The 15,302-nt window shown below is 35.3% G+C and overlaps 2 protein-coding genes across 3 annotated transcripts; one reads left to right on the top strand and one right to left on the bottom strand.

Moving 5' to 3' along the window:
- Nucleotides 1–2,553: 2,553 nt before the first annotated feature.
- Nucleotides 2,554–5,215, top strand: LOC132627984 (arabinosyltransferase RRA3-like). Its single transcript, XM_060343644.1, has 2 exons — nucleotides 2,554–3,057; nucleotides 3,928–5,215. Exons 1-2 carry the CDS (start codon nucleotides 2,887–2,889, stop codon nucleotides 5,044–5,046), a joined length of 1,290 nt encoding a protein of 429 aa, XP_060199627.1. The 5' UTR covers nucleotides 2,554–2,886; the 3' UTR covers nucleotides 5,047–5,215.
- Nucleotides 5,216–8,014: 2,799 nt separating this feature from the next.
- On the bottom strand, nucleotides 8,015–11,822 carry LOC132627983 (APO protein 4, mitochondrial). Of its 2 annotated transcripts, none has more exons than XM_060343642.1 (2): nucleotides 11,463–11,822; nucleotides 8,015–9,604 (listed from the first exon to the last, which is right to left on the bottom strand). In XM_060343642.1, exons 1-2 carry the CDS (start codon nucleotides 11,732–11,734, stop codon nucleotides 8,890–8,892), a joined length of 987 nt encoding a protein of 328 aa, XP_060199625.1. In that variant the 5' UTR covers nucleotides 11,735–11,822; the 3' UTR covers nucleotides 8,015–8,889. The 2 variants fall into 2 exon arrangements, with proteins under 2 accessions (XP_060199625.1, XP_060199626.1); XM_060343643.1 differs by lacking the exon at nucleotides 11,463–11,822 and adding an exon at nucleotides 10,766–11,436.
- Nucleotides 11,823–15,302: the final 3,480 nt, after the last annotated feature.

The following is a 15,302-nucleotide window of genomic DNA, read 5'->3' as shown; positions in this document are numbered from 1 at the left end:
TTTTTTCATACACTTGTGTTAGGATAGATTGTTTACAATTTATACCTTGAATGCAGTTATTTCTAGGATTTTGCATGCATTAAACGCTTTTCTTTTCAAGCATCAAATAGTTTGACATGATGTGAATCAGGCTGGAAGGGATACGCAACCAAAGAGGAGACAACTATAGTTAAGTTTGTTTATTCCACTACATTAGAATCCAAGGGATGTAAAAGCAAAAAAAAAGAAAAAACTCAATTGGTTAACGGTCTCTATTATATTGTTTGGTAGGAGCAGCACGTCTCCTTGAATTAATAGTATATCTTGCTAAAAGATTTGACAAATAAGTTAAACATGTAATTGTTTCAAGTTAGGCTTACCAAGAGGACTAAGAGCCCGTTTGGATTGGCTTATAAGTTGCCGATAAGCTGTTTTCAGCTTTTTTGAGTGTTTGGCTGGTCAGCTTGAAGTCATTTTGTGCTTAAAATAAGCTCAAAAAATTAATTGGACCCGTTTGGCTTATCTTATCTAAAGCAGCTTATAGGTTGAAAACAGCTTATAAGTCAAAAAAAATAAATTGGACTACTCCAATTTTTTTTTATTTTTTTTGGCTTATAAGTTGTTTCCAGCTTATAAGTTGTTGTTTTTTTAAGCCCATCCAAACAGGCTCTAAAATATAGCTCTTCCTAATTTTAGAAAGGACCGCTATTGATAGCTTCATATAGGATAGCTAGTTAAAGTTTCAAGATTTATATCGTGAAAAATACTGAATTGTAATATTAAATTGAAAGAAAGTGTCAATGTTTGAAATTTAAGTTTAATATCAGTTTGAAGGTGTAATCTACGTAAAGTAGTAGTAATTGTTTACTTCTACAATTCTTCATTTTCACGAACTGTTTTTCCCGAGTGAAGTATTACTGTATGAGTCCAACAACAACGTTAACTATAATTTTTTTAGTCAACTTTAACTCAAAAGTGTTGCAAACACTTCCTAAGGCAGTATTAACAAGTTGAAAATTGGCAGAGATTTCGTTTTGGCTCCTCTCCATTTCACAGGTTCTCACTTGGGTGACACATATCTCATTTTAAAATGAATGTTATAGATTAAATTTACTAAAATAAGGGTCTTAACCATGATTAAAATCATGAATATTTTCTTATGCTTCTCCCATAAAAATTGCAATCCTATAATTGGGTAACTAAATTGTTAATGCATTAATTAGTCTCTTAATAATAACAGAATATCCGCAATCACCCCCTTCAAATTTAAAACTTCTATTCAGTTGTTGACAAAGTGAACATATTTAGAGCAAAAACAAGAACAAACTCCCCAGGATGAAGTCAAATTTATTGAAATTAATAAGTAATTTGTTCAATTTGTATAATTAGAGGTGTTTCCTGAATGATTAGCATTGATTTTTCCTAGTTCAATCATTTAAAAAGAAGAAGGCAGACAAAGACAATGTTTAAATATAAGCTTTAAATTTGGAGGAATTAATTGCTAGATCTTTTGTTAATAAAAGAATTAATTAATGCATCGTTAAGTCAGCTGCCATAATTGTGAGGGATTGCCATTTTTTTTGGGAGAAACATATGGAAATATTTATTATTTTAATCATGGTTAACACCTTTGCTTTAGTTGTTTAATATATGTCATTATTTTTAAATGAGACATATGTGTCACCTATTCAAATAAGAATTTGAAAAAATGGAAAAATAGAAAATGAAGAGAAGTCAAATCCATGAAAGGGTTTAAAATTTGACCATTGAGCGAAATATTATTTCAAGTTGAAAATGCTGATTTTAATGCGTCTCAAGTGTTTCAGATTTTATTGCCAAAGGAAATCAATTAATTTGCACCCAACAAAAGAAGAGAATATATTAAAACATTCAAAATCCCTCACTAAATCCCCAAATTTAGCTAATCACTTAATAATTTTCCATTACAATTACTTATTAGAGAGTCAACGGAACTAGGTAGCGATTAGTGAAAATTAGCAGAATCTCTAAAATAAGCAGAATAGTCATGTGATGTGTTGGTAAGCACCTCATCATTATTAATCAAAAGTTTCCGATACTTTACTTCAGATTAGAGTTTTTGGGTATCAATTTAAATTAATCAGGCTCCAAAACAATATGGAAGATTGAGTTAAAAAAAAAATCAATATAGATACTTTCGCCCCGAATATTTAAACAAAGTCATATAAATTACTTAGTGATTTAGCGATGTAAGAACGCCTTTTAACTAACTATGGTTAAGTGTTCATCCCTCCGTCCCATATTTACATTTCACTTTTGCATGTCTTGAGAGATCATCAAAAAGTACTATATAGTTACGAGCTTACATTTATCTGTTTTCAATAAACTGCACTCTAATAATATTGATTATTTTGAAGAACATTTAATATTAAGGGTAAATGAAATAAAAATAATTATTCATCCTAATTTTGTAAAATGATAAGTTTTAGGACAAGTATTTTTAGTAATTTTGACAACTAATACGGAAAGGAGGCAGTTAAAATCTTCTATACATACACAGATATATACATGTTGTATAAACATCTTTAACATGTTCAATTTACAGACACCCTGGTCCGCCGAACACGGGATAGAAACCCACATTGTAATATTAATATTCTAACCACTTCGGTGCCACCAACCTCTGATGCCCTCTTCCGACGACTCTTTCACTTCTAGCAATACATACAAAGACTTTTATTTCCTTACCATAATCATAGATCACCAAGATCCAAACTTTCTTTACATTTTAGGGCTTTAAAAAGATACCCATTTTCTCCATTTCTTTTGTTGCCTTTTTTCTTTATTGTTTAAAAAACAAGTTTGAGTAATCTTTACTCCATGCTATAAAAAAAAAAGGGTATATTGTGTGTTGAAAGTAAAGAGAAAATGGCGGGTCGTAGGGAGAAATATGGTCAATCTATAAGAGGATCTCGAATTGCTGGAGCAATTGCAATTGGTGTATTTTTGGGATGTGTGTTTGCTTTCTTGTATCCAAATGGATTCTTTTCTCCTGATCCAAAGCCTCAAAGTCGTCCTCTTTCTAAATCTAATCTTCAGGTGAGTCTTTAAACTTACACATAAATGCTATTTTGGCTTTGCTTCTCTATACTTCCTCCATTCCAATGTAAGTGTCTTAGTTTGACCGGACGCAGAGTTTTAAGAAATAAATATATACTTTTGAATCTTGTGGTCTTAAATTAAAGATGTGGGTAGTTCTTGAAATCTTGTGGTCTTAAACTTTCCATCTAGAATGTTCGAAGTTGAAAAAACTTAAAGAAGCGATCTTTTTGGGACAGACAAAAAAGGAAAGTAAGACAATTAAGTTGGGTTGGAGGGCGTATATGTTATGAAAGAAATTTGTGTGATTAGACTAAATAAGAGCTTTGGTGATTTTTTTTTCCCCTTGAAATGCTGTAATCTAAGTTAATTAATATAGTTGTTTCTTAGTGTTGTAAGTTCTTAACTCTGTCTTTAAATTGCATTAAAGTAGTTGTAATTTATTTGAAGTGGTTTATGCTGTAAGGAATTCAGTTCAGCTCTTATCTTTTGTTAGATAGCATGTATTATGTCTATATCCCATTTATATATAAAAAGACAAATCTTGATAATGGTTATTGTTGTTATGTTGGACTTGATATTAAATGCTTGAATGTTGTTTGATCAATGTTGACAATTATTTATAGCTCCTTAAGTTCTTTATTCTGTCTTTAAATGATTGGGATTGGTGTATATGAAGTGATTAGAGTGCTGTTAGGAATTCAGCTCTTATCATTTGTTAGATGTACATGTGTTTATCAGATAGCTATATGAAAAGACAAATCTTGAATATGGTTATTGTTGTTATGTTGGACTTGATATTAAATGCTTGAATGCTGCTTAATCAATGTTGAATTATTTTTATCGCTCATTAATTTATTCGATTCGTAGGTTGACTCATCCAATTGTGAATCCACAGAGAAGGTAAACATGATGAAATCCGAAAATAGGAGGTTGTCTGAGAAGAATGCGGAATTGCAAAAGCAGGTAAGAGAGCTAAATCAAAAACTTCATGTGGCTGAGCAAGGAAACGGTCGTGCGCAGGAGCAACAACTGGTGGTGTCGAGTCAACCTCAGAAAGCTGGGCCTTTTGGAACTGTCAAAAGTTTAAGAACTACCCCTCCTGTTTTGCCTGACGAGTCGGTAAACCCTAGATTAGCAAAGCTCTTATCAGAGATTGCAGTTAACAAAGAGGTCATAGTTGCAGTTGCCAATTCAAATGTGAAATCCATGTTGGAGGTTTGGTTCAACAGTATTAAAAAAGTGGGTATTCCCAATTATCTGGTTGTGGCTTTGGATGACGAAATAGTGGATTTCTGCAAGGAAAATGATGTCCCGCTTTATAAAAGAGACCCTGATGAGAATGTTGATTTTATTGGAAAAAGTGGAGGCAACCATGCTGTCTCAGGGTTGAAGTTTCGAATTTTGAGGGAGTTTTTGCAACTTGGTTATGGTGTCCTTCTTTCTGATGTCGATATTGTGTATTTGCAAAATCCGTTTGATCATTTATATCGGGATTCAGATGTTGAGTCAATGTCAGATGGTCACAATAATATGACGGCTTATGGTTATAATGATGTTTTTGATGAACCTTCAATGGGTTGGGCTCGATATGCACATACAATGAGGATATGGGTTTATAATTCTGGGTTCTTTTATATCCGCCCAACTATTCCTTCAATTGAGCTCTTAGATCGGGTTGCTGATCGGCTTACTAAACAGCCAAATTCATGGGACCAGGCAGTTTTCAATGAAGAATTGGCCTTTCCATCACATCCTGGGTATATTGGCCTTTATGCTTCCAGGAGAACAATGGATATCTATCAGTTCATGAATAGCAAGGTCCTATTCAAGACCGTGAGAAAAGACGCTAATCTGAAGAAGCTGAAACCGGTTGTAGTTCATGTAAACTATCACCCGGACAAGTTTCCTAGAATGAAAGCAGTTGTTGAGTACTATCTCAATGGCAAGCAGGATGCTCTCGATGCATTCCCAGATGGTTCAGTATAGGCCAGCGATATTCTCTGTCTTGCTATTTGTCTTTTCATACAGGTAGGCTCAGTTGATTCCCCCTTTTGGATCAATGTGTAATACCGACCTCTTATCAACTACATTCAGAACTTGTATCTTTTTTACCACAGTAGTAGTTTTGCCCGGAACGGGATTTGTTCCTTTCTTATTTAGTGGCTTGGTAATCTGTAGCTTTCATATTATGTGTTTTGGTTCATCTTTTCTCTTGAGTGGCTACTGAAGCTCAACAGGATTGGAGTTGCAGGGGCATTACAGTAAGACCATTAGATGGATTCGTTACCTTCCTCATTTAAAACCATATAGCTGCTGTTAGTTGATATTTTTCCTTTTGTGATGCATGTACATATTTTAGACGACGACTATTATTTAGTTTTAGGTATTGAGGCATTTCGACTTTCTTTAGCATTAGAGTTTGTGAGGCAGCTTCAACCCTGCGCTTTGCCATGACTAACTGGAATTGTCCCTTGATGTTTGGCATGAGACATCATGGATTTGTTTGAACAATAGTTACAAACTAGGTGTTTATGTATGACTGTATTACCATTAATAGCACAGTCTTTGTTGGTCGTTCTCGTTACTCCATCTGGAGAACTTAGTATAGACTATTTTAGATATCTATTGGATAGCTGTACATTTCTTACTCATTTTGGCATTCTGCGATAACAATTTGCCGTATTAATAATAAATCACTTTTCGTATTACTCCGTACAAGAAGAAAGATGGTGTTGTTATTACTATGTAAACAACTCTCATATGACCTTAGTTTATCGTTTACTTTGTGAACGATTCAAGTCGACGCTAAAGTTGGAAATAGAAGAAGCTAATCCAGTCATAGACAACACATGATGTTGTCTTAGAGCCTTGTTTGGATGGGCTTAAAAAAAGCAGCTTATAAGCCAATGTTTGGCTACCCCAATTTATTTTTTTTGGCTTATTTTAAGCACAAAATGGCTTATAAGCTGAGCCAAACGGGCTCTAGACTCTGTGCATGCCGTGTTATAGTTTAACCAACCAGACAACCAAAAGCTGTACTGTGACATCAACATTTCAATTACTTATTTCATAAGGATTTATGATTCTTTTTTTTTTTTTTTTGGGCAAAGAGGATTTATGATATATATACTGATATTATAAAGTTTTTTACACAATTACTAGTTTAGTTCAGGGAGGCGATATCATTCTGTATTCTACCTGAATAAGTTTAGTATTTGGTAAATCGGTACTTAAATGTTGGTTGATCTTGTTAATATAGTGCATAGTTGCTAATGTATACCACAGGTATCGTGATAATTGACTATAAATCAAATACGGACAAAGTGTTAAGTAATAGTAATTCATTTACCCATTCATATATGTTTTCTGTTAAGTATGTTTTGTAACATCAAAAGATTTTTACTATTATATTGTTAAATGTTGTCCAATTTATGAAGGGACAAAATGCATTCATTTTCACTTAAAATGATTTTCCAACTAAACCAAGATGATCTCTTATCATATGCATTTTAGGCTGGCACATAGACATTTTCTGGACAGTGAAGCAAAATATGCAGTATTAACAGCATCATTTCATTACAATACTAGAAAAAAGGAGATACCAATAGGAGGCCTGTTTTCCGAATACGCAATACATGTTTCTAAGTTAACATAACAAGAAAAAAGAAAAGTTAAGATGTAATGCTAGACTTCATAAGACTGCATAAAGCAGAATGGATACTGCAGGCCAGAGTTCATTCATATGAACTAATCTGAGACATCAACATACTCTGGTGATTCAACAGAAGTCTCTTCAGATGGACTTTTAGGAGAGGAGCTGTTACTGTCATCATCATTATTATTACCATCATTTTCTTCCTCAGTTTCAGTCTCAGTCCTTTCTTCATCCATGACCTTGTCATCACCAGTATGTTCGTCATCATCGTCTTTTTCAGCTTCATCAAGGGGCTCAAAAAACGCGTGGAGACGAGAGCCATCTTGGACCCCATATTCGCTAAGGGGTATGTGATCATCATTCAACAAGAGATGATCAACATCTCTGTTGAGTAGCAGGATGAGGCGATCACCGGGAAGGTTTTCTTGAACCTGTATTGCTATCTTCAAATTTAGCACTGTTGCATTGTCGCCTACTGTAACATGAAAGATCGTCCCTGTCATAATCTCTACCACCAGCTGCATTTTTTCCTCTTGTTTGTGTTGAGTTCTTGTTTTTCTTTTTGTGACGAGTGCTTTTTCTGAGGGTGATTTACATGGATTATAAAGAAGGTTTTCACAGGAACTACATTCTTGAGAGTCTTACTATTTGCATTGCCTGAAATAATGGGATAGTTGTGACTTGTGAGAAACTCAAGTCATGAAAATCAAAGCGGATCATTTTTTTAATCTTCTTCTTCATGTTACACTGTTGAATTGGTTACTATATTTGGTCTACGTTTTTAACTTTGCATGAATGTTGGCCAGAATCATATCACAAATATCAAATGAGTTATGCCAGACTGCCAGACACTCATGGTGTTGTAGTTGGCTGCAAAATGACCGTACCGTGCGTGAATGAAATTATGCTATGAAAGTTCAACCAAAATGTGACCCTTTCAAGACGAAATATCGGGAAAATGTTGATATTAGAGTCCAAAAACTCAGGAACCAGCCACTAATCTCCACGTCCACCTGTTAAAAGTGTTTTAACAATTGTCGTTACAGTCAAAAATCATAATTAAATCTTGTTGTTTGGGTTTCATAAATCTTGTTTTGTTCATGGTCTTGTCCAACTACCCTTGTGGTTTTGGCAAATATTCCATCGACAGCCAAAAAAGTTACTGATCCCGAATAGAATGAAGCACTTTAAAGGTTTTCTCTGCTCATTTAACTAAAAAGACACCAAATTTTCAATTGTCATCAAGAGCAAAGACAACTTTGTGTGAGAAAAACAACCTTAATAAAATACAGATACAGATATCAATCGATATTGCATTATAGCCACAGAAGTTACTATATGTATCAAAACATTAGTTCAAATGCCACAACAATGGGTTGACAATATCTATTACAAAATGAATAGAAACTTTACAGTAATGAAGTCTATGAACCGCAACTTGTTGGACACTTCTTTGACGACTTAAACCTCTAATGATACTTCTAAACGGAGATGGAAATCCACTTCCATTTCACTGCAAATCCACCTGCTATACATATCACGATACATATGCACCAGCAACTTTTAGATTACCACTTCATTCCACTAAAGCAGGCAGAAGAGTAATAGCTGAGAACACCATAGACTAAAAGCAGACAGAATAGTTATCTTGAAGAACAGTTGCTGTGAGACAATCAGCTAGAAACTGCTTTCGCTCTTAAAAAGATTATATTTAATTACTAGAAGTGCCGAAGATGCAGAATCTACGCTATGAGAACTATTGTCTGAGCAAAGGCGACGCGACCATGAGGAATAAAAATTCAAATCCTGAAAACATCACACTTTCTTCTGCTTTTTCTCTTCCATCTGCACATTGTATTACATTTTGGTTTCCCCTATTTGAATATTGAAGAACCCAGTGACGGATTTAAGTGGCTAGTCAACCAAAGTATAATGCTCCGCCGATGAGAATTGCTCAAGTATAATAGAATAAACCTCCCGTGAATATTTATAAGATATTCCTGTCTTCATGAAATAATCTGGTGCTAGAACAATCTTCAGTATATATCCATTAAAGTTTTAGGGTTACCGAAGAACAAAAGTAGTCCGACTTCAGAAGAATCACCCAATTTAGACACATTCTGGTCGTTGGGTGAAATTCACCAATAAAAGCAGGAGAAGATCCCATCATCCTTTCACAGAGACGGAGCCGATAGACCTTCAAGTTTCATCATGCAAAAGTATTTGGAAGGAGCAACAACTCCAGCCTTAGTACACAGATCAACAACAGCGGGAGCATGCCCATAATAGTTCCGCCCGTCATCCAGGAGTAATGGAGGGTCCTGGGGTCGGCGGTACCATACTATTTTTGGAGGAACCAAATGATCCACTTCTGCCTTCTTCCAAAAGTGACTTCCTCGCCAACTTTCAAACTTAAATACGCCACAAAGACGAGCCTTATGCCCAGAAGGTCCGATATGAACTTCAGAGCAATGTTCACAGACTTTTGCTGGATAAACCAATAATAGCCTCTGCACTCCAGATCTAAGTGCTTCCCATGCCTTCAAGGTTTCTCTTCCCAACAACATCAAATCATCTTCAGATAAAGAATCAGCTTGAAAAGAAACACTTGAGGGTAAACTACTTCCACATACAATTTCTTCACTTGGAACAGCTCCTGCCTGCAAGCACAGCTCAACAACTGCTGGAATGCGATCATAATCAAATCTTTCTTGGTGATTGATAACATTCTGAAACATAGTTCGCAAATGAAATGCCTCTACTGGGACTAGAATATCATTCAGGCTTCCTCTAATCCACTCATGAGCCTGATTCTTGGCACGCCGACGGTAACCATGACAAGTTCGTATTAGATGACCATTCTCACCAATATATACTTCTGGACAGTATCTGCAACAAAATAACCCTTTTGGATGTTAGAGAAAAGTCTCGTTCAGGTACCGACTTTCTTTCATTACCATTGAGAGAAGAAGATATTGTGGCTAAAGCAATTGTATCTGATGATATCGCTTCTTAGAAATTGCACATAAAACAGGCCAAAAAACAAGTCAAGTCTAATAAAAGCATTAACACAATAGATGATCTTACTTGTAAATAAATTCTAATTCTTGACCTTATTTGAGCAATATTCAAAAAAAAAAAAAGCCTCAATCGAAAGCTAATATTGTTAGAAAAATATACTGAAGAAAAAGTGGGACATCTCTATTTTGCGGCATGCCCCAGATTTAAGCAAATCTCCAGTTCTAGAAATCTTTACACTTTGCTGAGTGCCTTCACCATCTTCTTGCTGTTTTGACTTAATCCTTTTTTCTTTTTTACTTTTATAATTCTTGCTGTCTTGTTCTCTTGCCTTTATCTCCACTATCTTCATGTGTCTTGCACTTAATCTTGTACCTATTTAAGGCTGAAACACCCTTTTCGTTATTTATCAAAGGCAAAAAACTGAAAATATTTTGAAGCACCTCTTTGCTTCAACATCAATATATCCAATTCAAGCGAGTTAGCATACATCCCTACTCATATTTCACCATACAAACTTCAGATAACTAGTATATTTGATGACAAAAGAGCACAAGATTACACTAAACAGGCCTACAGTGAACTATAATTAAGTAGAAAACTTTAAACTTGCGAAAATTGGCCTCCTATTGACAAAGTTCCCGCATTTCTTTCACTACTTTGCTATCTCCAGCCACATAAATTTCTTGGAAACCTATCATGGCCAATTGTTGCCTTTTAAACTACTTGCCTCAATTTCCACACTCAAAAAGCTTCAAAATCTACAATACAGCCCAAACATACATAGCTATACATATTGTATCATTTATAAGCAAACAGTTCAATTATTCCTTTAAAAAAAACAGTTAAATTAGTGAGCCCGTGTGAGGATCCGCCCAAGGCATCTCCAAAACCCTGTAAGTAAGCTTGCACAATAACCCATCAAAAAACTACCCTAAATTTAAAATCACCAATCGGATCCAATAAAGATAACAACTTTAACACCAGAAATAAGCTTAAATTAAAAAAATGAGCAAAAGGGGATGAAATTACTTGCATGCCCAAGCGGGGAAACGTTGAATTAAAGCGGAAACGCCATGGTAAAATATTGTTCGGGCCTTAAGGAATTCTTCGGCAACAGGAACCATAGATTATTTCTTTCTTAAATTAAATAGGAAACGTCGAACTTACGAGACAATTGCAAAATCTTGTCCTCCTATGGAAAAAGTTCCCACATTTCTTTCACTATTTTGCTTTCCCCAGCGACATAAACTTCCTAGAAACCTATCATGAGTAATTATTTCTTTCACTATTTTGCTTTCCCCAGCGACATAAACTTCCTAGAAACCTATCATGAGTAATTATTTCTTTCTTAAACCACTTGGTAAAACTGACTATAATTGTTGCTTTCTTAAACTACTTGGCTCAATTTCCACACTCATAAAGCTTCATAATCGTTAATGCATCACAACATACTCGGGCTATATCATATTATATCATTCATAAGCAGACAGTTCAATTATTCTTATCACAAAAAAAAAAAAAAAAAAAAAAGATAGTTAAATTAGTGTGCCCATGTGAGTTACCCCGCCCCACCAACCAAGGCATCTCCAAAACCCCTGTAAGCTTGCACAGTAACACATCAAAAATCAAAATCTAAAATGACCAACAGGATCCAATAAAGATGACAACTTTAACACCAGACATAAGCTTAAATTAAGCAAACAGAGCAAAAGGGGTATGAAATTACTTGCATGCCCAAGTGGGAAAACGTTGAATTAAAGCGGAAACACCATGGTAAAGAATTGTTCGAGCCTTAAGGACCTCATCAGCAACAGGAACCATAGATTTAACAGGATAATCTTTAGCCCGATTCTCAATTCTCTTAAGAATCATTGGCCTTAGTTTCCTCAAATCTACTTTTGGTCTCGAACTGTAGAACCTGTAATAATAGTCCATTGTACCTTTGTTAAAAAACATCCTCGTTTGCTGCCATAGTTGCCTGTTTTTTCTCAACGCCATCACAATTTGACACCTGAGAGAACGAGAATGAGCTTAGCTAACTGAGCTGCCTTAGCGTCTGTGGGCTTGTATGTATAAGGAAAGAGGCCCACTCGTTGATGGTATGAGTCATTTGCACTTTTGACCCTATTTTGCGCTGGTCCTTTGTCCCTTAATGCAAACAATTTTTTCGCATCATAATATTACATAACTTTTGCCCGTGCTCTTAAAAAATTTACATTTTTTTCCGCGGATTGACCTCCATTTGGGGTGGACTTTAATTTTTTCCCTTCGTCTAATATCCCGAGGTTGTGGCTTCGAACTCCAGTTTAGTAAAAAAAAAAAAAATAGCAAGGCAAATATTTGTCTTAACGCCTTGCGAATTCAAATTCTACCTTACGATTTTTTAAAAAAAATTTGACTGAGTGAGGATTCGAACCCAAAACTAAGGGAATTTTAGCGAAGGGAAAAAGTTAAAGACCACCAATTTGAGGGACAAAAATTAAAGACCATCCCCAGCCAAGGACAATCCTGCAAATTGGATGAAAATTTATACCTGGTTAGGTATGAGTTTCGAGTTTGAAAGGCAAAAAATAAAGACCAGCCCATTTGAAGGACAAAAATTAAAGATTATCCCATAACTTCTGGAATATTATAATGTAAAAATATAAATATGTCCGCGAAAAAATGTTTGTCTTGAAGGACAAAATTTAAAGACCAGCATAAAATAGGTAACTTGTGGAATATTATAATGTAAGAATATAAATATGTCCGTGAAAAAATGTTTATCTTTAAGGCCAAAATTTAAAGACCAGCATAAAATAGGGACAGAAGTCCATATAACCCCAGCGATTTCCCCTGAGATCTCTTGGCATCGGTAAAGAACATTTTTTTGCGCGGATTGCCCTTCTTTTGGGGTGGTCTTTAAATTTTGCCCTTCAAATTTGTGGTCTTTAAATTTTGTCCCTCATATTTGTGGTCTTTAAGTTTTGCTCTTTGCTTTGAAAGGTGGGCGAATACATGAAGTTCTGGGTTCGAACCCCCGCTCAGGCATAAAATAAAAAAATAATTTCGCAAGGCGGGACTGGGAGAGTGTATGCCGGATCCAGCATACAATCTTTAAGGAAAAGCTAAAGTTACGCCGGATCCGGCGTAACTAAAAGTCTGCCCCATAAGGCAGAATTTTTCCTAAGACATAGTTTAGTTATGCCTTATGGGGCAAAATTTTAGTTAAGGCATAACAAAATTATGCCCCATAAGGCAAGAACTTTTCTTAAGGCATAGACTTTGCCTTATAAAGCAAAGTTTAAGTTATGCCTTAAGGAAAAGTTCCGCCTTATGGGCATACTTTTAGTTATGTCTTTGGGCACACTTTTTAGTTAAGGCATAACTAAAAGTTTATCTTGAAAAGTAAATGTTACACCCCGTACCTCGGAGAAGCACTGGTTAAATTTGAATGTAAGTATGTCGAGTTACGACTAGGTAAAACAACTTTGGAGTATGAGGAACGAGGCATTATTAAGTATATTGTTTAAGTAAAGAACGAATTACGATCTCGTAAGTCGTAATCAGGAAAGACTATTTTGAAACACAAGAATATGGACATTATCATGTATAATAAATGATAAATATCATGTATGAAGAGTTTCGGAAGGTTTCGAGGTTAAGCAAATTGAAGAAAATAAGTTCGACGAAAATTTGAGAAATGTTGGACAGATTTCTAGTCAACTTTGGAGGGGTATATTTCCATGTATATTTGGAGTTTTAAGGTGTTTCAAAATTCTAAAATGAAGTTCGGCGAGTCTAGTTTCTAATGCAACAAACCGCTCGTCGATAGGACATCGAAGTAGAGAATTATAGACGTTACACACTGAGCTGTCGACGCAGAAACATGACTGCTACGGTACTGCTACAGTACTGTAGCTACAGTGACGCCGCCTCAGCCCTTATAAAAAGGGGCAAACCCCCGTTTTCATCATCCAAAAAGTTCCAGAATTTTCAGCACACAAAAGGGTCTCTTACATCACATAAAATTGAAGATTTTGAGCAAAATTTCAAGCTACGGAATATCAATCGAGGTCCGGGTAACGCGTAGTCAAGAATATAATTTCGTTTGGTGTTGGAGTGGCTTGGGAATAAGAAAATAGTGAAGAGTTTGCTACCTTCATAAAAAATAAGGTATGAATTGTTGAATATCTTTCTTTATCAATATGAATTAAGGAATAATTTCAAGAATAGAGGTTATGGTGTGTTGTGTTGATGTTGTTGATTTATGAATTGAGGGTTGAAGAGAAATTTGGATGAAAATACATATATTTATCTTGTAGTATATAGAGTATGTTGTTATTGATGTGTTGGTATTAATTTCGGCCTCTTTACGAAAATAAAGTATTCAAATAGTCGTATCACAAGTTGGTTAGTTGAGAAATTTAGAAGACATCGTGTGGGATGTTTTAGGAAGTATATTGGTATGGATAATGGTATTGATGATGTTGGTATTGTTGTTGTTGATTGGTTGTTGATATTATGATTTTGGGCTAGGCATATAAACAGGGGAGATGCTGCCCGAATTTCGACAGAATCTAAAAAGATTTTAATTAAAGTTTTGAGACGAGCGTATGATGATGATTCTAATAATAGTATGAATGGTTGTATATGTGGATTACGTGGCTACGAATAATCTTCAGTGAATTGCACGACAGGAAGTAAGTTGGAAGTCGAGAAATTATCTTCCAGGTATGTTAAGGCTACTCCCTTTCTTTCTAAAGGCATGATCCTTTCGTTATAAACCTTTGTGTCATACTCATAATATTATTGGTTTTACAAATGCTAGAAGTCCACGAATTTCGTGATTCTTATGACGTTATTGAGCCTCTAAGGCATGATTCTTTTCCTACCAAATCATGTATGAATTCCATAAAAATTTTCATTTCCAAGAAGGTTAGAGATTCATGACTCTTAAAGTTTTTATGACAGCAAAGATGAATAATTCTTTTTATGATAACCATGACGATGATTATGAGGGATTTAATTATCCAAGCTCCAAGGCATACGGATTTCATGTTATTATGAGATGATTTTTATTCATAAAGATTTTCATGTACATGAGCTTTATATTATTATGAGGTGATTGAGCTTACTTTGAAATTTCTTAGTTTCCTTCATTGTTGGTAATCTCACCTTATGACCCTTGTTCCTTCAAGGTGAGATAAACGATGATGATTGATCCATAATACAATCGGAGGCTACCGACCTTACGTCACTCCGATATAGTTGTGGCTTTTGATTGGGCTGTCATACATGCTTTATATATATGTATGTATTTTCTCACACCGCGCCGCGCTATAGTCGGCCGGGCATGGCACGTAGATGTGCACACCACTGCAGTGGGCATGTTATGATATTGCCCCGGACGCGGGCTAATGATGATAACATTGAGCCTTAATGGCCGGGCATGATATTATATATATGACACCGCGCCTTAATGACCGCATGTTACTATGTATATGTATTGAAATGTTTTTTTTAAAAGGCTAAGCATGCATGACATCCGCCTTACGAGGCATCCAGATGTACAGGTTATCTCTCT

Source organism: Lycium barbarum, chromosome 2 (assembly GCF_019175385.1).
Source record: "Lycium barbarum isolate Lr01 chromosome 2, ASM1917538v2, whole genome shotgun sequence".
NCBI lineage: Eukaryota > Viridiplantae > Streptophyta > Magnoliopsida > Solanales > Solanaceae > Lycium > Lycium barbarum.
This window is presented reverse-complemented; position numbering and strand designations above follow the sequence as displayed.